Raw genomic sequence first — 25,159 nt, forward strand, 5'->3', positions numbered from 1 at the left:
CGCCATAACTTTAAAACGAGCGAAGTTATCATTATCCAGTTTTCACAAGATTTTTGCAAAATTTATGTACTTTTCAAATATGATGTCAAAAATATACCGTTTAATTTGAAATTTTGGAGTAAAATTAAAAATGTAATTGTTTTATTTAAGCTTTACATCAATAAATCCCCAAAACTGCTGAATTGAAGAAAATAAATTTTACATCATTTTAAAGCAAATTGAAACACCTTTAAAATAAGGTATCACTCGACTCCGCTTTCCATTTAAGATTTTAAGGGTAGTGTCATCCCCATCTAGGAGGCTGCACGTATTAACGTGATTTTTCACCAAACTTGTGCTTCCTTGAAACCAAACTCGACGGGTCTGAGCGTTTTTCCAAAAAAAAAAACTGAACTGTCAGTAAATTTTTCTCTTGTTTGTGGTATCTCTCTTCTTTGTGGCGCATCGAATACCAAAGACTCTTTTTGGTATTCGATGCGCCACACTCACCAACGTCACGCTTGGCCCCTATAATCTACATCATGGATGCACAGTCGAATGCAGGTAAAGCGCCGACAGCAAAAATAATACTCTCCTACATTCGAAAAATATTTAATTCTATCCCAGATAAAACCAAAAAAAAATTTGTTCGAAAAGTAATTTGAATCTCTCGCGCGCGCTATTTGAATCTAGCGCCCAAAAATGCTAAGTCAAGTACATCGCTTGCCGCCTTTATATAAAGTTCAAAATAGTAGAGAAATCAAGAATTTTCTAGCGCGATGTGAGCAAGCGAGATAGCAATAGTCCCGAAATCCCGATTGCTCGCGTAGGTAGATACACGAAGCTTCCAGAGTCGTATGCGCGGTATAAAAGCCACGCTAACCGCAGCGACCGACAGTTTGGTTTTAATTTGAGTGGAGTGTCAACAGAAAGAAATAAGCGCGAAAATACAAAGCGAAGTAATAAATGATTGAGAATAAGTGCAGTTTAATAGTGTTTTGGGGAGGCAATATTTGTAGTGTAGATTTTAACTAGACTAGCCGGTGTCATATATTTTGATTCACAATCAACGTAGATTTCGTAGTTTTTAGGTGCTGTGCTAATCCCCCCAAAAATTAGAATGCAACATGGAGAAGCCAGGACCTAGTAAAAAACGTAAGGTTAAAGATGAAAATCGGCAGTTCCAAAAAATTTGGACTGAGAAATACTTTTTTGTATGGTCCAATAACAAAGTCGCTTGTTTAATTTGTAAGAATTCTGTTGCGATTGCAAAGGTATATAATGTAAAGAGGCACTTCATAGTGCCTTTTTGCGCCATAGTGCGTTTTATAACGCAGCATCCTTCTTTTACCAAGTTTACAGGCGAATTAAGAAAGCAAAAAATATTGTCTTTAAAACGGGAGTTGGTCTTATTGGTCACCAAGCTGTGTTTACAAAACCCATTCAAGATTCAGAAACAGTTACAGAAGTTAGTTATGATGAATTTCTCGAATGATAGCAAAGCGAAGTCGCCGCTTCAATAATGGCGATTTTGTAAAAGAATGCTTAGAAATTGCCGCTAAGAAAATGTGTCCAGAAGCAGCAAAAAAGTTTGAGAAAATTCAACTGAATCGTATGACTATCCAAAGACGAATTATGTCTTTGTCAGGTAATATTGCGGAACAATTAATTGAAAAAACTAAGATCATTGAATTTTTTTGACCAATTTTTTTGAACCAAAGAAGTTGATATACTCAATGTACTTTTGGATGAGTGTTCAAAAACTGATTTGGACTTATTAAAATTATCAAGAGTTTAGCGATTGACGGTGCTCCTTCAATAACTAGTGTCAATTCCGGGTTAGTTACTTTGCTGAAAAAGCATCTGCAAGTAAAAAACATAAACGCTGAAGATCTCATGCAGTTTCACTGCATTATACACCAAGAAGCCCTCTGTTCTAAAGAAAATTCAATTTCAAAATGTCATGAAAGTGGTAATTTCGACTGTAAATTTCATAAAATCACGAGGACTCAATCACAGACAATTCATTGAATTCCTCGAAAGCGAATACGGAGATTTACTGTATTATACAGAACTAAGGTGGCTAAGTCGTGGATTGACATTGAAACGATTTCTAAATTTAATAGAAGAAATTGGAATATTTCTGGCTGAAAAGCAAAGGGATGTTCCGGAACTTAAAAATCCTGATTGGTTGTGTGATTTGGCTTTTTTAGTTGACATTACAAATCATTTGAATGTCTTGAACACACGGCTTCAGGGCAAAAATCAACTGATATCCCAGCTCTACGCTCATGTATCATCCTTTTAATGCAAGCTGACATTTTTCAGATCACAATTGAATTCTGAAAATTACAATCATTTTCCGAATTATAAGAAAATTGCTGAAAAATCCAACAAAACTGCGATTAATTTCAGTTATTTAGAAAAACTAGATATTTTGATTCAATCTTTTCCAAAGAGATTTTCGGAGTTTAAAAAAATGAAACCTCTGTTGGACATATTTAGCAATTCTGTCACAATTTCAGTTAAAAATGCGCCAGAACCAATGCAGTTAAAAATTATCGACATTCAAAACGACTAAGATTTACGCCACAAATTCAACGAAGGAGACTTGCTGAACTTTTACCGCTACATTGATAAAAATATGTATAAAGAGTTGCGCATAAACGCTCTGAATTGTGCCAGCTTATTTGGTTCTACCTATATATGTGAACAAACTTTTTCAATACTAAATAATAATAAAACAAAAAATTGAAACTGCCTTGCAAATGAAAGTTTGGAAGCAGTTTTACGTGTTGCTACAAGTAAATTTGAGCCAAATGTAAAAAAGATTGTAAGCACTATGCAGTGCCACGCTTCAAATTAAGACATTCTTTTTCAATTTGAATAAATTATTATCAATTCTTTATTGTCTTTATTTACCTGTACTTCTGGCGGCCGGCCCGCCTACATCCTTACTTTTGCCCCTTTTTTGGGTATACAAAGCCCGATGAGAGATTGGAAAGGCTCATTGCGCAAGGCTAACTTTAAGGAGACAGCGAAAGTAATCACAAAACCAAGCTGTTGGGTTGATTAATGTGTAAACTGATCACATATTTTCAAATCGAAATAAGCGGCGAAGTATGCTGAGAAGAACCATTTAAAACATGGAATCTCAAGTATACCATAAAATTGTTTAATAGCAAAGTTGATATCTACTTTATTTAATTAAAATTTGCAACCAAATGACATTTAATGTGAGTTTAAGTATAACACACCTGCATTCTTAAAGTAATAAGAAGTAACATCATATATAATGTATTTTTAGGAAGCATTAGTCGTGGAACATGAATAAAGAATAGCTTGTGTTTGAAACAATTAAGTCAATTGCGTTTGCAAGCTACGCAAACTTATGATCACAAAGCAGATAACGAACAAGTTCATTAGCAATAATCCCTTAAAAACCCTAAAGTAAATCATCACGCCGCAAAAAAATATAAGCATTAAAGTAAGGCGGACAAATGACATTAAAAATAAGTTCTTTAATGGTCCAAATAGCCTCTAGAAGATTGTAATCTCCAAGTAAAATTGAATGTTATGAAATAATAGCTTTGTTCGCGGTGACAGTTCTGAACGCATCCCGGATCAGTCAGGAACTCTTCATCCTTTAATGATAGACGCATGCGTGATTCATTACCGGTTCGGAATTTATTTCAACCGCGAACGTCCGATCCACGGACTTTCAACATCGAAATTTGATTGGGTTAGTATAGGTTATGTTGTTCGATTGTTTTACTTAGGAAGGAGTTTCTTTTCTTTGGACGGTAAAGGTTTAAAGCAGAGAAATGGCTAAGAAATACTGTAATAAACTTTAACGGAGTTATTCTTTTTGAGTCGCCTTACTGTTCTTTATAATATGGGGACTCAGTAAATCGATCTGCCAGTTCATATCATGAAATTGTGGGACAATGTTATCAAAATATCCAACAATTCTGGGAACTTCGGTAACTTTTAAGAGGTTCTCCAAGTCCTTATCACTGGAACTTAAATGATCAGACGTGGTAATTTTGTCATGGACAACTAATCTAAAACAAAATAGATTTAATTAAAACAGGAATTGCTAGTTAAGCAACAAACTATCCGTAAAACTAATAAAAAACAGTAGGGCAAGCAATTATTATTTGTAACAGTGAGTATTATTGATTTTAAATTTAAAAATAAAATAAGCACCACTTGTCAGAAAATAAGCACGCGGTTTAAATAAATTCCAAACCGGTTATGAATTACGCATGCGCCTAAGCTTAAAGGATGAAGAGTTCCTGACTAATCCAGGATGAGTTCAGAATTTTCACCGCGAACAAAGCTCATGACTACGTTTCTAGGAGTGCAAGAAATATTTGTGGAGCATAAATTGGATTAGACTATAATATTCACATCACCTCTTTTTGTAATAGTACTAGAATTAGTAGAGCGGTCAGACCTATAAATATTAAACCGCAAATATCATCTTCACTGAAACAAACATCACCGAAAAGCCAAGTTTCGACTAGTACAATAATATGGACGGTTGATGTACTTAAATCTAAATTTGCTTTATACGCTCATTAAATATTAAAATATGATATTCTAGATATATAAAATATTTTACTAGGGGATACTTCTAAGTTTTGTATAAATCATAAAAAAGATATTCGTGATATTTTTTCACCAAAAGTGTATACGTTTGAAATAAAAAAAACAACCCCAATTTAATATTTATAGGGACAGTGTAATACCGTGCACCTCAATTTTTCGATAATACTGGGAAAGTTTATGAGTCAAGGCGGATCCGACAGGAAATAAAACCTAGTTTATATACTATTTAGACAGGGAGCACAGTCTTGGGTCGACTTTACGGCACCTGTTGGCCCACGCTCTATTTGACAATGGCTCGGAACTGGAATATCAAATTAGGAAACTCGCTGAAATATTTAAGCCACACCCTAGTTTCTCCGAGTCTCCGGCGTTTTACCATGTTAATAGGACCGGGGCAGTTTTTTTGCTTTATAGCTTAGAACAAAGGACGTGGAATGAAGCGAAAATACGAACTTGTATTCTTTTAACTTCTTCTTTAATATAACTTTCTATTGTGTATGTAGATGAAGGTAGGGAAATGTAATGGGCGCAATTTAAATTGAAACGAGCGAAGCAAAGAGTTTTATATAAAGAGAATATTTTAAATATTATATAGACCCGACCTAGTAATATAATTTTAATATTCCTGACAATACTTTTTTAAAATTTTCTCTCCAATATAGTAAAACAAGTTGTGTACACTGAAGCCCTCGGGCATGAATCATTAAAATTGTTCTCCTGAATTTCTTAATTTCGCATTAACCCCTTCCCTTTTTTTTTAACTCTCTACTTAACACAATAAATCTTATGAAATAGATAGACATTGCTGTTTAAACCCATATAGATCGCTTTGGCTTTCAAATGTGAATTCCCTGCTGTCGCAACTATTTTTCATTTGTGCTTTCTTTTTAACTTCAATGATCGAAGGAGGAAAACGGAATTTTGAATTCCTTAAATATGTTATACTACGTATTAGATGATATTATCAAGTTAAATTTGTGTAATTTTTGTTTCCAATTAAGATTTATTATATTGGTTTACATTTACGGATTAAGACGTACTAGTTCATACTAAAAAGCATGACTCTTATATAAATAGCGCGTCAAGTACTTATTCTAGATTAGAATGAATCTTTTCGCATCAATTACGGAATAGAATTATTCCTTTATAGAAAACTATATCGGAATGCAAACATTTAGTAATAATCGTATAAAAAAGCTATTCTTAGTTTAAGTCAATAGAAAGAACCACGAGATTTTTGACTTTAAAATAGTCTCTTTAGCCATAATATGAAGATGCAGAAAAAGCGCAATTCATAAATCACACGTCGACTCGTAATTGAAGAGGTAGGAAGTCTTGAAGTTAGTATGATGTAGTTGCTATCAACGATAATCTATTTCCTTTGATTTTAAGCCGCAACAATCCGGACGCATAATAGAACCTTTTTATGACATAAGAAATTTAAATTCTAACATTTTGTATTACTGTATTTGTATCAATGAATGCGTAAGTCCAAATTACAAATTTTTTACACAAATAGATTTCTTCAAAAAGTATGACTATTCCGACCATAGATTTGATTTTCTACGTTTTTACATCTTTCTTATAAATTAGTTTCGCCTCAGGTGTGCTCGCGGACATATTCAGGATCGTGGTTTTATAAAAAAAAAATATTTTGATTTTGCTCGGTTTTCATTTAAGTTTAAGGATTTTTGCAGAAATATTTTATACATTTTACCTAAACACGCCAAAATGCTTTGCCCGTGGGAAGTCCAACATTTAACAGTGACAATAATAGTAATACTAATTATTATTTTTAAAAAAAGTATCTACGCCACCTGATGCTAATATGGTGAAAACTTAGCCTTTAGTCACCCCAGAAATCAAAATCAACTTCGGCATATTTTAAGACGATTCACTCACCCCGCTGTGGTTCTGCTTTGCAGTGGAATCCACTGTCCCGATAGTTAAATAGGAAAGAAGTAGGAAAAGAAAGCCAACTGAAGCATACCGTATCACTCTAGCTATACATAGATGATCTTAAGCTCTACGCACAATCTCATGATAAACTCAAAAAACTGATCATGTTAGTAAAACATTTCTCCCAAGGTATCATCAGTATGACATTCGGACTCAATAAACGTAATCAATTTAGAGAAAGGCAATAGGATAAGTGCAACTTACAAACAGCGGATTGCTAAAGAGTCCATGCTAGAACAAGATGCCTACAAATACTTAGGGTACACGAATATTAAAGAAAACCTCTTAAAGAAATATCTCCTCAGAGTGAGCAGAATCTGCAAAACTGAACTCAATAGTAAACATATTTTCCAAGCAATAAACACTTTGACAATAACGGTATTAACATACTCATTCGAAATAACTGCATGGAGAGACATGGATCTGAACAATGTCATGAGGAAAATAAGAACAATTCTGACTAAACATAGAATGCACCACCTTAAGGCAAGTACACTAAGGATGACAATACCGAGAGGAGAAGGAGAAAGAGGTCGTACTTACATCAAAAACCTACACAACGGGCAAGTTAAACTGTTGAAGGGGTACTTTCACTAAAGAAAACCAACCTCACCCTTCCTAGAAGTGCTTGCCTAGCCGACCGCGCATACACGCCCTTAAATGTTACTTAAGCAAGTTGATAATCAGTTTGGAGGAGAAATAATAGGAATGGCGAAGCTAAGCCTCAAAATCTTATGACCTCGTTTAAGCACATGCCGACAAGATAGCGTCGAATGCATGGTTAAGGAGGGCTTAATGATAGCTATCCAGGACCAGGTGGTAATCACTAGGAACTACTTGAAACACATCGTCAAAGATCCCCAGATACGAGATAGCCGGTGTTGAAAGTGCAAGGAGAAGCTAGAAACTAGCCAACATATTACTACAGCAGACAACCTGCTATGTCAAAACGACTACTTACATCGCCACAATCAACTAGCTGCTGTAATACACCAAGAACTGTGTTTCAGGGTAGCGCTATGCCAACAGGTACCTAGAACCCTTTACTATAATACGATCCATCAGCTTTTACTGAAACGCCGCAGTATACATCTACTACGATCGATCAATTATAGAAAATCCCAATATTTCCAACAACAAACCGGACATCATAGCTCGAAACAAGGAAGAAGAAGGCGGTCATTGTAGACGTGGCAATAGCAAGTACTGCTGAACACCATTGTAAAGAAGTGGGGAACTCAAGATCGGTGTATACCAAGATCCGGACTTGAAAAAGTAAGGATTTTGTCCATGGTATTCCCGGTAATGGGAATCATACCTGACTACTACAAGACCTTGGGTATCTCTAAATCTCTTCCACCTGCTACAGAAAGTCGAGATTTTAAACGCCACAAGAATAGTAAAAAAATTTTATAGTACAGAATAGGCGAGAGTGCTTGGTATTGCACCTGTACCTCGCTCTATACACCAGAAAAACCTGAGAATAACACAAAATAATAATATTATTATGCCACTGGTTACAGGAAGACCAAGAAAACAAATTATTATGTGAATGTATGGTGGCGGTATCCACCATAACGCTCCGCATAAACAACCACCCGATTGAAAAAATAATTGATCTAGATTTATAATTTGAAATATATACAATATAACAGTCTTTCTAGGAATAAACTAACTATGTAAGCTAACACTTAACAAATAAAATTAAAATGTGTGGTCTAACACGCTGGGATTCGAAAAACTTGTATATGTTTTTTAATATGTATATGGAAACTGCATGCATTGGGTGAGTTTTTTACATATGTAGGAAGGCTATTAATGATATTAACATCCGTATAACTAAAAGAGCATTTAAACAACCTCGGATAGAAATATTCATCAAATAAATCTTGATGCATAAAAAAGTTTCATATTGCTATAAGTTTTCTGAAGAAGATTAGGGACATGATTTGAAAAGGGAAAATCTCTTCGATAAATAGTCCTAAATTTTGTCTAACTATTAATGGGATTTAGCAAGGTTCCATTAATTATAATTGGGAAGTTTGGATTAGTTAATACATCATGACCACAAGCTGCGCGTTAGTCTCATTGAGAATAAGATTATGAACTTCCAACATTATACTTGCAGATCGTGATGCATTAAGATCGATACTGCATTATTTACGTTAATAAGGGAGAGCGGATATACTTGTATCATCAGCAAACAGATTACATTTTAAATATTTTGGGTGCTCGGATAGATCAGCAATATCCAAGAAAAAAGAAGCAGTATTAGGATACTACCTTGGCGTACACCCCTATTTACCCCTGTAGTTAATGACAGAGAAGAATTGAAAAATACGCGCTGCCTTCTATTATCCAGATATGACTTTAAAAAAGTCAGCGACATTTTCATCCAGCCCATAAAAATTTACTTTTAAAAGTATCGTGTCTTGGTCTATGGTATCGAAAGCCTTGCTAAAATCTAAAAATATAGAACAAGTATAATTATTGTTATATTAAAAATATTTGTAAATATTGTTATATTATCTCCAGTCATAATTATGTCTATTATATGTAACAAAGCCTGTGATAGTTCTTACAAAAGCCTGATTGTGTGGATGGAATAATTTGAACAACATTGCAATATGCGGTTAACTGGTCTTAATCTAAGTATTTTTGAGAAACAATGGAGAATGCTAGGGCGAAAGTCCTTCATCTGATTTGAATTAGAGATTTCTGCCAATAGAATTACATGTGCCAGTTTCCAGTTCGAAATAATCGTGTTGTAAGACATTTATTGATAATAAATGTTGAATGAAGAATTTAGTAGGATAAAGATGATAATTTATTGTTATATAGATTTTAGAAAAAATACCAAAGAGCTCTATAATGACGAATTCACTTCACTTGGAATTACTCGAAACCAAGCTCATCTAGTAAACATGAAATATTAATATATATTAGGAATAGTATTAATTTACAATTCCTTATCATCAAACACCTTTGTTTTAATTATTAACCCGATCACCTTCTAAATCTAACTATGGTGGATTATTTAAAAATATGTTAACAACTTTTATATCATAGAATATATAGATATACTCTTAGTAACATTTTCGTCAAAATGACATAATGTTGTTTTACTATACATCTGGAAATATACTGATAATTTGAAATGTGTATAGTCTCTATTAGATTCAAGTAATCCAGATAATTTTATTAAGATAAATTTTAAAAATTCAAAGTCTCTACCGCATTTCTTTTTTAATCCATTTAATCAATTTTAATGTTTTCTTGAATAAAATTGATTTAGATCGAATTGTTTATATAGTTGATTAACTAACACTTTTTCAAAGATCTTTAACATTTCTGGTAAATAATTTTTAATTATTAATAGAATTGGGACTTGTCGATTTAGGTAATGGTTTTACTATTTAAATTTTCCTCGCATTAGGAATATTTTTTATATACTATATACTATATATCGTATACATTTATTAAGAATACAACCTTTAAGCATAATAAGGAAACTTCACTTAAATAATTATGAAATTCAAGAATAGTCGACATATTAAAATAAAAATTATTTATTGTTAGCGTCTAAATAATTATTGCTATTAAAGTGAAGTTTTTGAAGACAATCTACAAAATAGGTTTTCTACTGTAGCAAATACCAAAAAAAAGGATTGATTTCATCAGGATCACTTATATTAAAACTTGTTTAAGCGGATTATGTTTTTCTTGGATTGTTTTGGATGCAAAGTACATATAGAAACGGAAACGCATAAACTTTTTAATGCAACCATATATAAAATATTTCGTCTATTAAACCCTCTGAGCCCTTTTGTTTTTAAATTTTATATTAATCAGGATGCTTTTGGTTTGGTAAGATTGTATTGATTGGTAAAATTGTAGATTTAATCTAAGTAAGGTTTTAAGGATTTTTTACTACCTAGTAAAAACCTAGACAGGCGTGCTTGTCAATTACTTTTAGGAAAAGATTATTTAATTGCAACAATTTGGTATCATCATTTTATTATAATACGAAATGCTATTCCAAAGTAAAATATGTCGATAATTGACTAAGGAAAATAATAAATTGTAAGTAATAAATTGAACAATATTCTATAGATTTAGGCACTACTTTTTCAAAATACCTCATTAATACTAATTTCCTATTACTTAAAAATAGCAATAAGCAACATTAATGAGAATGCTATTATAGCTTTAGCTTCATTAATAAATTACTTAAAATGACAATAATCAAAAAATTCAGTGAGCAGATGATTGATATGCAAGTGATTTATATTAAAGTCGCTGAGGCCAAAGAGTTCAACCGTCTTCAGTTTGTCTGTAAAATTAATTTCCAATTTTAAATTTTAATGTAAAATTCATCATTTAAAGTTCTTAGCTAAGAGAGAGGCTATTAGAGTTTTAGACAAAAAAAGTTTTCTCGTTATAACTTATAAACCACTCGATCAATTACTATCAAACTTGGGTATAGACTAAATAAACTAACGCATCTTTAAGTAATTGTTAAAATTATTTAAAGAAAATTGTTAGTGGTCTAGATACTAGATTATCCTTATCTTCCTTCTCAATCGACGTCTATAGGTAATTTACAAAATAAAACCTTTTAGATTTGCTATTTATTTTAAAAAAAGAAACCAATAAGGAAAAACACCTACATTTTACAACTAATCTATCGTTCAATTCTTATTTACCTTAAATGATTTAAAGCTTTTGAGATCAAAACTATTCATTAAACTACGAAAGTCAAACCTAAATTCAATATTTCTCTAAAGACAATTCCAACATTGATTACAAGATTGAATTTTTTTTAAAGTAATCACTAACTAAAAATATGATAAGCCAAAAAACCAAGAACAACGTTACTAAATAAATTTCATAAAATTATTAAATTATTGATGTTTTGTCACCTGTTAAAAAATAATGACAATTAATGTGGATCAACCTATACATACCAAAAAAGTAGTTTATCACTAAATAAATAAAAAAAACAAAAAAGGGAATTCGAGTTTCGAGTTTCGTTCCCCATGAAGAGCTGTCACGATCAGTTTGTATTAAAAATGTTTTTCACCAGAATGATGGATATGAACACAATGATGATAAACTGATGATAAACTAAAATTGCATGACGGTTTATCGATAGAGAGCAACTTTAAGTAAAACATTTTTATATATAAGTAAATTTATTTTAATTTATTACCCTCTTTTTTTTAATATGTACAAATTTACGCTTACCAATAAATCCCAGCTGACAAAAATCCAACACAAACCAAGGCTCCTTCTTTGACGTCTTCTCAATAGCAAAATTCTTCATATCGGTGATGTAATGAGGTTTCGCCAATATATCATCCTCTAGTTGAACATAGAAAGTACCTGAAATAAACATAAACTAATGCAACGATCCGAACAACTCCGTCCTTTTATTTACCTTTGGGTTGTGAATACGACATCAAAAAAGCGAAATCTAAATTTTGCTTCGATCGCCACTTGACCCTTTCGATCGGATCCCCGAGGGTGATACGTACTTTGTCGAAATCGGGATAATATGATGCCGCCGGGGATAAAACCTCGATCAGGCCCGATTCGACGTACATGGAAAACCTGAAAAGGTAAAGAAAACTGTGAATGGATGCATAACCTAAATGGATACGGCTTACCTTAATTCTATTTCTTTTGCCACCGAAAGCACGTATTCTAAATCGACCTTAAAATGGTAAAAGCATGTTAGAGCTTAGGATAAAATAGCTTTAGATGTGAGAAAAATTACCTCAGCTATAAAAACTATAATTAAAGAGTCATAAATGTCTTCGGGAGTCATTCCATCTATCAAATTTTGTAATGTATCCATTAAGTAGTTTTGTTTGTCCCTTTTTACTGTGGGTACCCCTAGAACTACTGACACCCCAGTTCTTCCTTTTGAGAGGAGATAGGCCAACCTATGAAAAATATTATATATTTATATATAGGGCGTTTACGTGTATTACTTTTGTATATAAAAGGTTTTTTTAATCAGTCTTGTCTATTCGGGAATAATAATTACGGCGTGCAATCCCCTTTGGTACTTTAAAATTTTAAATCAGGCGTGGTAACGTCAATCACAAACAGTTCAAAATGCGGTAAATCAATAAATGTTTTCCACTTTGGTAGTAATTGCAAAGTATCTCCCTTACTAATAAAGTTAGAGCTTCGCAGTTTTCATAAGCTTCTGGCATTTTTTCATTAAAACTTTTTATTTCATTGGTATACAAAGAATAAAATGAGAATAAGAATTCTTACTGTTAAAAATAAAATTATATTTCAATCATTGTATAAAAAAATTAAAAAATAATATAATTAGATATTTTTATAGAACAAAAACTTGGTCCCTGAGGGTAAAAAAAAGACTTTTAATTTACCCTCAGGCATTACGAAGCCTCAATATTAACCTTCTAAGCAGCTTCAAATTTTTAAGGCGTTAGTGTCATGCTCAAACAATAAGGAATAAATAACAGTACAATCTTTACGCTAGATGTTCCCTTAAAGCTATAGTCATACAGTGAAATTGGCGCTAGGAGATTAGGATGGTTCGAAGAATATCAGACAGTTAGCAAGACCGTGAGTAGTCATGCATTCTTTTTATTAAGGTTTCGGTTTAGGTTCTGATTCAAGAAGACTGAATTGAAGACTTGCTTATAAACCATGAGCTGTGATAGGTTCGACCAACCCGATGAAGGGTTTTTCACAGCAAACGAATATCGTGATCAAATTCTGAATTTTCTTGTTCTTCCACGTTATTTACTAGTAACTATTGCCTTGTTTATATTTGAAATAATTTTTTTAATTCACAAACACCTACCAGCTATTTCAGAAAGGCCACTACACAATTTATCCTCTTGGGAATGCGGATTATGATCTTTATCTGTTAAAAACACGTTCAGAATTAATTAAACGCTCTATTCTTTATAATTGAAAATGAAATCATATTTACTGGAGAGAGCCTTATATGCAACGACTTTTTTATTCACACATTTTATATTGGATTATTATTAAAAAATATATATTATATTTTAAGGAGCCACGTCAAGTTCAGTTCGGAGTATTGGCGCGATATTTAAATCGGACATAAATAGTAGTAAAAACGACCTAAATAAATATTTCTAGTAATTTTAAGTGGTCGTGTTAGTAGTGTAAGTGTGTAAGTAAATCAGTTGACTATTTTTGTGCATCAAGTGTTTTAATTCACACCTAACGAACAGGTAAAAATGCTACAATATATTCATAGAAAGTTTTTTTTTTAATTTTATCCAAGAAACAGGTTCCTGAATTTTGTCGCAGTATTACAAGGACATCCTTAATATTCAGAAAGTTTAAGTTGATTTTGGCATATCTATGTTAAATATTTTTTAACGCCCTATACTATGGAATATTCGAATATTTGAGCACTAAATTAACTGCCCTCAATATAATTAATAGATTTTCCCTAAAGAGCTTTCTAGTGTGATTATATTAATTCAATCGGACCGAACAGATTAATTGGATTTAATGGAATTTCCAACGTAAACTCCGATCGATTTTCTAAATATGGATAAATCTACGCAAATACCAGCAATTAGGGCTCCAATTATATAGAAGGGAAATTTAATTAGAACAGAAAACCGTGAAGCCATAATAAATTAACGAATTGTTTTTAAAATACAAATAGAATTTTAATTATGTTGGGAAAGCTCATTAAAACATATGTATATCTGATATAGATATAGAATAGATGACGCTACTGTGCTAAAGTGTCGTTTTCACAAAATCTTCTGTGTGATAAAAATTTTCGGTTTAAGGTTACAAGCCGCCATCATGAGTAGCCCACGTGCCGGATGTTCTCGAGAGTTGAAAGAGTTTTCAAGTAATTCTAGTGAAAAAAATAGCGGTGGATGGAATTCTGACGATAGTGTAAAAGACAGAGACTACGTAGAGAGTGAAAATGAATGCAGTGCATCATCGTGTGAAGAGCAATAGGTATGTATTTGAGGTTATGTGGCTTAAACCCTTTTACTGAAAATTGTAGTTATGTTATTTTGAAACTTATTTGGCTTATTTTGTGGCATATACTTATAGCATATTTTTGTGTATTTTCTTAAAATATCTGTAATAATGACGATTTTTGAAATATTGGCGATTATGACAAGCAAAACGCGTATTTATTTCATAACATAAAGCAGTTGCCAAAAAAACATTCATACCCCAAGAAAACAAAGACTCTTCTCGGAAGTTTAGTTTTCACTATTTTGTGAGGGTCAATGGCTTTGATGTAAAAATATGTAAAAGAGAATTTATTTCCATTCATGGTCTGACGTCTCAAAAGCGATTACAGCTTCTGCACAAACAAATGCTTGAAGGTCTAACCACACCTAAACCAGATCAACGAGGGAAGTTTCTAGTGCGTCATAATAAAAAATTTAAATTCCGGAGGAGGCCTGCCAGTCAGCTCGAGACCATATTAATATTATTCCAAAATACACAAGCCATTACAGTAGGAAAAAAAATCCTCATAAAACTTACATTGATCATGACCTCAATATATCTTCTTTATACTATGATTATTATAAGCCTTGTTGTGTTAAAAAAAATATAATACCTATAAGAAGGATATGTTGTTTTGAGTTTAATATAGGATTTAAGCTATCAAGAAGCGATACCTGCAAGATATGCGATGAACTAGATGTAAACATTGAGGATTCTAAAGAAGATGAAGAATCTCTAAAGAAGTTAAAGACAGAAAAGGAGTTGCATTTAAGGCGCGCTGAAGCAATGCAAAATACTTTAAAGGATGAAATAAAAATGGCTGCTTTAAAGGATACATACGTATTATCATTTGACCTTCAGCAAGCACTCCCTGTACCCTCCTTAACAACTGGTCCTGCTTTTTACTTAAGGAAGGCATTGGTATATAATCTTGGAGTCCATGACTGTGTGAATGATAAGGGCTATATGTACATGTAGTCTGAGAATGCTGGTAAAAGAGGTAGCGATGAGATTTCCAGTATTCTCTTTAAAAATTTCAAAGAACAAGAACACCTCCCCAAAAACCTTATTGTATATACAGATAATTGCGGAGGTCAAAATAAGAACTGGGTCTTAATGAGCTTGTGGAAGCAGTTGGTTACAGAAGGTGTATTTGAATCCATAGAGCATAGATTCTTAGTAGTGGGGCATACTCTCCGGCAATCTTCCGTCCGATAGGGACTTTGCTATGATAGATAAATATAAAAAGAAGATAAAGGCAGTATATGAACCAGCAGATTGGTATGAGGCAGTAAGTAAGTGTAAGAGAACGAATCCGTTTAAAGTTACTGTAATGAAGAGAGAAGACTTCTTTTCATTCAAATCTTTAGAAGGAAATATTACTAAAAAAAAGCTTACCGATGAAAAAGAAAAAGTTGCCTTTAGCAAAATTTGTATCTTTAAGTTTGACAGCGTAAATCCCAACCTCTTAAAGATAAAACATTACTTAAATGAAAATTTTAAGAATGTAAATATTGGAAAAAAATGTATTAGAAGGCAATGTTTAACAGAATGTTTAAAACAAAAATATATGGAGCCAATAAAAATAAACCCCAAAAAACTTGATAATTTATTACTTTTGCTACCGTATATACCTGAAGTAAGCCATCATTTTTTTTTTGGATTATGGCGCAAAAAAACTGTTTAGTCAAGAAGGGGCATTACCGATGGATATAGAGCATTTGGATGAAGACTACCCATGATGACAGTGATGACAATTAATTTATTTTTCATTTAACTTTTATGTTTTTTCAGTTTACCTTTATTTTTTCATGTAAAAGGATACAAGTCACATTTTTTTGCAAATTAAATTCCAAAAAAGTAAATCTAGTGATTTTTTTTAAAACCTTTTTATTGGTATAAGACTAGGTAAGGTGTTTTATCTTTTACAACCAAATTCAAATAAAAAGAATTTAATTTTGATTTTGTGGATTAAAAATGATTTTCCAGAGGCGATTTCTCAAAACCTACTGCATGTGGCATACATTGTTTTCACGCCAAGGCCTTCAATTCTACCTATTTCCACGTCCTACTCTATTAATTAGAAATAAAAATTTGATAGGGAAATATACTAGTTAAACAAAAAGCTACCCACTCTCTTATTGTAAGATCTGCTGCTTTCGTTAAAATTGCTTTACTTTTGTAACTTTAAATCTCTTTAAATGAAAGATTAAAAAATCTTTTGATAAACAAAACTTCATTTTGTATTTCAATATGGTGTTATCATCGAAAATTAAATCTTCTATTGAAAAGCAAAGCAATCCTATTTAAACCTAATTTGCACTCTTTTCCAGTTGATTCGTTTTATGTCAAACAAAATTTATTATCAAAAGTTTTATATGTGGCATAAGACGTGGACAACACGTATCACATAAGCTTAAAGAACTTAGCTGGTTGTCAATATTCAATAGGCGTGTAATGCACTCATCTTGTCTGTTTTATAACATCATTAAATTTCAGTGTCCTATCTATCTCAGTAGGAAAATTGTTTACAGAACTGATGTACATAATATAAATATACGTAGAAAGCACATCCTTACGATCCCCAAGCACAATAAGGAACTTTTTAAAAGAGGATTCTCTTATAACATAGCGTCAACCGTAAATAAATTTCAAGTTACTAATTTTAACACATCTTTATCCTGTTTCAAAAGAAGGATCAGACAGCAGCTTCTTAGTGAATGAGTTTTTATGGGCGTTTATATGCATTTAAAAGAAAATAAGATATTATATACATACAATTTTTTTTTTCTGACCAGAGCTTAATAGGTTTACCATGTACTATCTCTGTACCGCCCAACATAATGCACCAAGTCATCTAGCTTTTCATTAATGTATTGGGTTTTATTAGGCTTAGGTTAGGTAACTAAATGTAAGAATTTTATTACGGCTTTAACAGCCTCTTCTTTTGGAGAGAAGCTGACTATAAAGGCCATTTGTTTCATTTATATATTTGTTTTGTATTTGCAAAATTGTTAAAATTAATTGGAACAATAAAATAATTTTTTATTATTATTATTATTATTATTATTATTATTGTTTTTTACATATATTCTTTTCTTTCTTCATATATCTTTATAGGATTTTTTTCCCTATTAGATATATAACATATTTATAATATTGGTTCTTAACGTATTGTAATTTTCAATAATATTTTTTGCTATTACCAACTGCTCTATTTGTACTGATATTATTTATACATGCTCTGTTAAGCTAACAGCCTTGGCTGCCCTTCGCAGAGCTTTAAATAAAGACGATTTATTATTATTAATATTAACTTTGGTTGATAACAGAAATATTACTATTGCAAATGATATTAGAAAAACCATTTTAGGAAACTAATTGAATTAAGTATTACTTATAGGTAATAAGACTTAGGTAATAAGATTTATATAGAAGCTCATAAATAGTTTTTTAACTGCATTTGCTGAAAAACCATTCTAAAAGGAAAGACCAAAATCGAGAAATTATTAGAGTTTAATAACAGTAGGCTTTATTAGAATTATTAATGAGCCCCAACAAATAATCTTAAAAAATAAATAAAACATATAAATATTTGTATAACAATTACGTTCATTAAAGGAGATTGAGTCGAAACGATGAAATCGTTAAAAGGTTATCAAAACATTTTTTGGATGTGTATTTTAATGTACCTATCAATTAACTGACTTAGGTAAATAATAATAAACCGTAATAATAAAGTAACAATAATTTCTTGATCAAAAAATAGGTTTACCTGCCACTGTAAGCGCATGTTCAAAAGCCTAAATTGAAGGAGGGCGTATGAATTTGTCCATCGTGGACAAAAGCTATTCAACACCATAAGATTATTACTAACTCGAGTATGTATCTATTATCCTTGTACTGTAAGTTATTTTATAAATTTATAAGTTTGTATTTGCCTGTTTCAATATATTTTGAATTGTAGCTTCATATTAAAAAAATATGTCATAACTGATATTTTCAAAAAAGTTTCTGAAGCTGTTTTAATACATTGAACTATACTGAAACGCTGTATTTGACATATGGCATTAGTTTTAGCAAAACAGTAAATTTCCATTATAATTCGTTATTTCACACAATAATAATTTTAAATACTGCAAAAACTTTTAAGACCATTATTTGCTCGTTTGCTTTCAACTAGAGCTCCTTTATCCTGAGCTAGCTTTTGCAATGCCCGAAGTAATCAAAAGTTTCCAAAAGTTTTTTAAGAAAACTTAAATTAAAAGAAGTTTAATAGGTTATTTTAATTTAAGCTCTTAAAAGTGTTTTTTTTAATGGGTTTTCAAGTACTTCGTCTAAAAGATTCATTTAAATCTATATTGAAATGTTAGGTTTTATCAGAAATTATAAATACATTTAGCTTCAATTCTTGTATTGTTGTTGTATGACCAAAGGGATGTTAAATGACCAAAAGGAAATAAATAAATCTCCCAATGATGTTTTTCAGTTAATGATGAAAAAATACCAAATCTCGTTTTGATTTCGAAAAAAAATTATTTTTAAGTATCTTTAACTCATTCTAAAAATTATCCATGGACGACAACATGAAATAAAAACCAATTAATTCGATAAACAATTTCGACCTTAAAGTAAATGAGCAAAATGCCCACCTTCTGATAAAATACAAGACTGCAAACGATTTGTCATCCCTTATGATATTGCAATTGACAATTATCCGATTCCTCAAGTCATTCACATCTAGAACAGGAGTTTTATTAACAAGAGCTTTCAGATGGCCCCATAAATAGTAATCCAGGGGATTCATATCAGGACTGCGAGCCGGCCAATTTTGAGGTCCTGCACGTCCAATCCAGCAATTAGGGTAGACGACGTCGGGATGCTGACGAGCAAGAACACTGAAATGAGCTGGAGCCCCGTCGTGCATAAACCACATGTTGACTCTTACTTGTAGGGGTACTTCTTCTAATAAAGTGGGTAAATGGTGTTGCAAGAAATCCGTGTAGGATTCACCTGTTAATCTTGCCGGTAAAAAAAATGGGCCAATTTGGTAGTCACCAATAATTCCTATCCAAACGTTCAGCGAAAATAAGTTTTGCTGAAAATGAGTTTCTCTAATAACCTGGGGATTTTCGTCGGCCCAAAAATATCATTGTGGAAGTTCATATTAGCATCTCTTGAAAAATTTGCCTCGTCCGTAAATAAAATATTTGTTAGGAAATTATTATTGTGTGCCATCGCATGAGTCAACCACCTGCAAAACATTAATCTTGGATGAAACTCCCGAGGCAGTAGAGCTTGTACACGCTGTAGTGATATGGATGCAGGAGGTTTCTTTTTAGAACTTTCCAAACGGTTTTTGAACTGACTCCAAGCTGCAGTGCAATCTTCCTGATACTATTGGAAGGACCTTCTTCTATCGCATCAAGTATAGCTTCTTGCAGTTCAGGCGTTGTTATAGTTTCTGGTCTTCCACCAACCATATTTTTATTAAGACTCCCAGTTTCACATAATCTTGCATGTAGTTTTCTAAATGTTTTTGCACATGGAATTACTCTGTTAGGATATCTGTCCTGGTAAATTCTTCGTGCTTCTTCCGCATTTCCATTTGCTAATCCATAAATAAAGTGCATGTCGGTCATTTCATGGTTAGTAAAATTATTCATGATGGAGTATTGAATCACTGCTAATTGACAGCTGAATTTTACTTATAGCAATTCTATCACTGTCAGCTGGTCTCCAAAGCAGGTAGGTGCAAAGGAGGTACTTGAATGGACTGGCCAATTATTTGTCATAAGAAGCAATGTATTTGTTATTTTGTTGTATTTCAAAAATCTGATAATAAAAATCGTAGAAGTTGAATGTTTATTATCATAGTAAACAAGATACAAGAGACCAAAAAGTCGTGCATTGGAGGGTGGACATTTTGCTCATGTACTTTAAGGTCGAAATTGTTTATCGAATTAATTGCTTTTTTATTTCATGTTGTCGTCCATAATTTTTAGAATGAGTTAAAGATACTTAAAAATTTTTTTCTCGAAAACAAAGCCAGATATGAAGATAATAAGATAAGATACGAAAAAGTTGTATTTTTAGTTGCTTAAATACAAAAATAAATAAAAAAACTGTAAAACAAATAATTATTGGCCTTGTTTTTTTCTCAACAATAAGCATGTGGTGCCCACTGACACGCCACTGGACCTAATAATTTCAATCTAGTTACAGCTAAATAAGCCTCTTATAACTTCAAATAACTGCACTAAATTTCAACCAAATCGGTTTAAGGATAGTTATAGTATTTTTAAAATACCGTTATTTTTTTGAACCTTCATCACCCTGTATCTCAGAAACAAAGCAACTCCCGACATACGTTCATAGGAACTTTTTTCATAAAACGACCTAACGATTCAGCCTGTATAGTTTCGTACCGTAGTTAGGAAACACCCTGTATAATGTATAAATGCGAAATCCCTATACTTTGCTACCAGTTTATAACCCTATCAAATTTAAATTAAGTGATTGTTCTAATGCAAGTAAACCCACCTTTATACAAATTTCAGAAATTTTACCTTAAACTAGAAGGATCGTCCAGCAAGTGCGGTAAAAAATGATACGAACTGGGCATTCTCAACATAACTGGTGGATTCAATCCTTGCGCAGCCACCATTCCAGACATATTTTTAATCATTTGCGTAACTTCCGGTCTCAGTTCTGAATAGTTTGGGGAAATCACCCAAGAAGAAGAATTATCTCCTCCTGTCGCTGATGTGGAGTACAATTCCACCCTCTCGGAGAGCTTCCGTAAGTCCTCCTGTCTGGATCTATACATCGACTCGAGGTACTGGAGTTTCACTTGAAGTTCGGCTATTCGTTGGACCAGAAACTGTTCCGATGTCACATCTAGAAAATAAAATATCTATTTAATAAAAAAATAATATATTTTTAGATGATTCAACCAAGTTCACACACACGAACCCAAATATTTATTCACGTAACTGTTCTTCCTCGGATGACCTTTTCTTTTCGGTCGCGTCATCCGCAGTTAAAACAACCAACACAATGAAACGACTAATTCCAAAACAATAACAATAAAAAATGGTCTTACAGGTGAGCATATTGGCATTTAACGTTTATTGACGGCACGATGAGAAAGTTCACCGTTGGTAATGTAATTGGAAAACACGTAAAATTTTAACAGTGGATCAATGCCGATAGTTACATGTAGGTTCGTTTGTAATTAAACGCTAGTTAAACGGCACTTTAAGTGCCTGTTGTTATTGTTAGGTTTAATTGCGAGTATTTGAAATATCAGTAACAATTAAATCCTTACCCTTAAGCTAGATTTATAAACAATGTTTACCGTTTAAATGCAATTGAGAGAAAATTTGGTTTTTGACTGGTTTAACCTGTAAAACTAATCATTGGATAAAGTAATCAGGGCGTTTTACAAATTTCATAATTTATATCTTTGCTGACTGAAAATCGTTAAGCTCAATAAATCATTCTTTAAATAAATTAAAAACCTTGGAGTGATATTTGATCAGAAATTATCGTGAAGCCCACATACATCAACGAAGTAATTTTGATGTCAAAATCTACTCTGGATAGATTTTGACTTGAGGAAGTAATAGACAGCTAATACAATAGCCAAAAAGTCCAAATATTGACCTCTATGGTTATAGAAAATTGCATTTGTTGGTAATCGCATTTTCCTTAGGCAAGAATAATTCACATAACTATTGCAATTAGGTAGTGACAAGGAGTTCAACGGCTAACAAGGCAATGGTTATGGAAGTACTCCTGAATACACTTCTTAACACAAGCAGAACTAGGCAATGTAATATAGCTTCAAAAAAAAACGTCTTATATAAAGACAAGAACAGGTTTAGTTTTGAAAATTAGAAAAGTGTCAAGAGATCAAGTCAATATGCCATCAAATAAAATTACTTTTCAGGACTAAAGGGTGTTTCAATAACGATGCAAGATTTCAATTGTGGGCCATGTTTGATGAATCAGTAAACAGTAGAGCACAGAAGAACGCGTTCTGATTGTCAAAAATTATTATTAAAATGATAAAAGTTTAATTACCACTATTCGCAACGTGTATCCAATGTTCAGTCGAAATAATTGTCCTAATTCATCTACTATGAAAAGAATAATCAAACAAATTCAAAAATGCTGGCTCAGTGAGTGATGTAACACACAATACCAGCTCCTAAAGGTCGTTGAGAAAAAAAAATTCTGCGGTCGCGAGAGATTTTACTGTCAAATATTTATATATACCATTTAATAACATTGAGGTTAAATAATGATTCAATAACACTGACTGTAATCTGAATTAGTGAAATGTTGACGCTCTTCTAGTGTGGTCAATTCTCAGTGTTCCGCCGTAATAAGATTTTAGTTTTTTTTTTATTTATTTGGTAATTAATAAATCAATTATTATGTGCAATACGTTATTTTTATATATTTACTGTATTTTAGGATTAAATGAATTTTTGGCCAACTTAAATAAAAATGGTAATGACGCAGATGAAGATGTACACACATACAAACTCTTCTCGGGCAGGACAAAGTATTGGCATCTAATGTGTGAAAAAGAAAATATGAGTCTTTTCTTTAATAAAAAATATTTACTAGCGTCATATGATGTTTGATACTGTATTGCTAAAAATAAAAAGCCGTTAAACATTGGAGAAGATCTTGTGTTACCTGCTGCTATTAAAATGGTAGAAATACTACATGGAAGAAAATATGGCGATGATATTTGAAAAATTCCTTAATCGAACGACACTGTCTCGAATAGAATTTCTGATATTAACAAGGATCAATTATTACAACTTATGACAAGAATAAAATACAGCCCAAACTTTCCAATTCAGTGGATGAAACAACTAATATTACTAAATTGGCTCAATTGTTAGTACATATCAGGTATGTTTATAAAGAAAGCGTGGAGGAAGAATTGTTATTTTATCGACCTATGGAAGACCATACTACAGGGAAAGACATATATTGTAAAGTTGACGAATTTTTAAAAGCAGAAGGTTTTTCATTTTTTCAAGCTGCTCATTATGATCGTATAACTTTTACTCACTGCCTTATTCACCGAGAGGCTCCTGCAGCAAAAGAATTTGCACCAGAATTAAATGATGTGCTTGCATTTATGATCTTAACAGCATCCTGCTGTCAAGATCATAAATTTTATTAAGAGCCATATTTTAAAATCTCTGTAAGGACACGGATTTCAATTACACAACTTTGTAATTACAGCAGAAGTAAGATGGTTGTGAAGAGGTCAAAGTTTAAGAAGATTATTGTTATTAAAGGACGAAATCGAATAATTTTTAACCGAACGAAAATGTGAACTTGCTGCTTTTTTTCAAAATGACTTATGGCTATCTAAGCTGTGTTATTTGTCAGATATTTTTGCGAAGTTAAAGAGCTCAACTTGTCTTTTCAAGGAAAAAATTCCGATATATTTACTTCAAATGATTAAATTGAAAGTTGTATTAAACAGATAAACAGATCAACAATTGGAAAAGTAGGGTCGAAAAAAATGCGTTCGAAATGTTTTCCAATGTCGACAATTGTATAATCGAATCGATTTTAAAATGAATTGTTAAACTTTTATTGGAAAAATTATTGTAGATCAGTTAAAAGCGCTAGAAATACAGTTCCATACATATTTTATATTAAATATTGATTTCCAAAAAATAGTTTGGATTCAAAAGCTATCTAATCATCGGAACTAGAACTGAATTTCCCACAATCGCTGATATGGCGTTAAGTGTACTTCTGCCATTCAACACCACATATTTATGTCAAGTTACTTTCTCAGCTTTAACACATATTAAATCCCAATATCGTTCAGCGATAAAAAATGTTTAACAGGTCTTACGTCCAGTAGTTTCAAACATTCCACCAAGATTTGATTTGTTATGCAATAAAAAACAGGCACATCCATCTCATTAAATTTTTTACTTATATTTTAATTTAATACTTACCACGCAACTACTTGAATATATTCGAGTGAATTAAGACGGTCAGAATCCACTTTTATTTTTGAAACTATGATAAATACAATTTTAGTGAAGAAGAAGGTAATACATACTTTTAAGAAGAAGGTAATACAGTAACGGTCAATGGCTAATGTCAACGTGCTTTGATAACAGAGTTTCTTGCTCCTCATTTGGAAGCTATTGGTTTTTACGACATTTGGGTGCAGCAGGTCGGTGTCACATGTCCACCACTTGTGAAACATTGATGATTTGCAAGATTCTACTTGTGGTCGTGTCATTTCCCGATTAGGTGACCAGAATTGGCCTCCACGCTCTTGCGATTTAACGCCTTTCGACTGCTGGCTGTGGAGTAATCTGAAGTCACAGGTTTATGATCAATAAGCCGGAAACTATCGAAGAAACCGCTGTATCAATGAAATACCATCATGTGTATAGAATTACAGTATTGGAAATTTCGTCAAAAAGTAGAAATATGTCAACGAAGTCGTGGTGGCCATTTACAAGATATTTTGGTTCGTGCATAATTTCCAACTGTATATTTTCTAAATCAATAAAATATTTCAATACTTCGCTACAAA

The 25,159-nt window shown here is 32.2% G+C and overlaps 1 protein-coding gene across 4 annotated transcripts in view; it reads right to left on the minus strand.

The window, feature by feature from the left end:
* Window positions 1-25,159, minus strand: part of LOC126750268 (alpha-1,3-mannosyl-glycoprotein 4-beta-N-acetylglucosaminyltransferase B) — a 168,156-nt gene that overhangs the window by 57,626 nt on the left and 85,371 nt on the right. For 3 of the 4 annotated variants that reach the window (XM_050459833.1, XM_050459832.1, XM_050459834.1), the window contains exons 3-7: window positions 21,129-21,459; window positions 12,332-12,500; window positions 12,222-12,268; window positions 11,993-12,165; window positions 11,800-11,937 (exon numbers count right to left, since the gene is read on the minus strand). In XM_050459833.1, coding sequence (XP_050315790.1) covers window positions 11,800-11,937; window positions 11,993-12,165; window positions 12,222-12,268; window positions 12,332-12,500; window positions 21,129-21,459 — 858 coding nt within the window. Of the gene's footprint in view, window positions 1-11,799; window positions 11,938-11,992; window positions 12,166-12,221; window positions 12,269-12,331; window positions 12,501-21,128; window positions 21,460-21,534; window positions 21,611-25,159 lie in introns of those variants that run through there. The other variant, XM_050459835.1, reaches the window with a different exon arrangement.

The sequence above is a fragment of the Anthonomus grandis genome, chromosome 2 (genome assembly GCF_022605725.1).
Source record: "Anthonomus grandis grandis chromosome 2, icAntGran1.3, whole genome shotgun sequence".
Taxonomy (NCBI): Eukaryota; Metazoa; Arthropoda; class Insecta; order Coleoptera; family Curculionidae; genus Anthonomus; species Anthonomus grandis.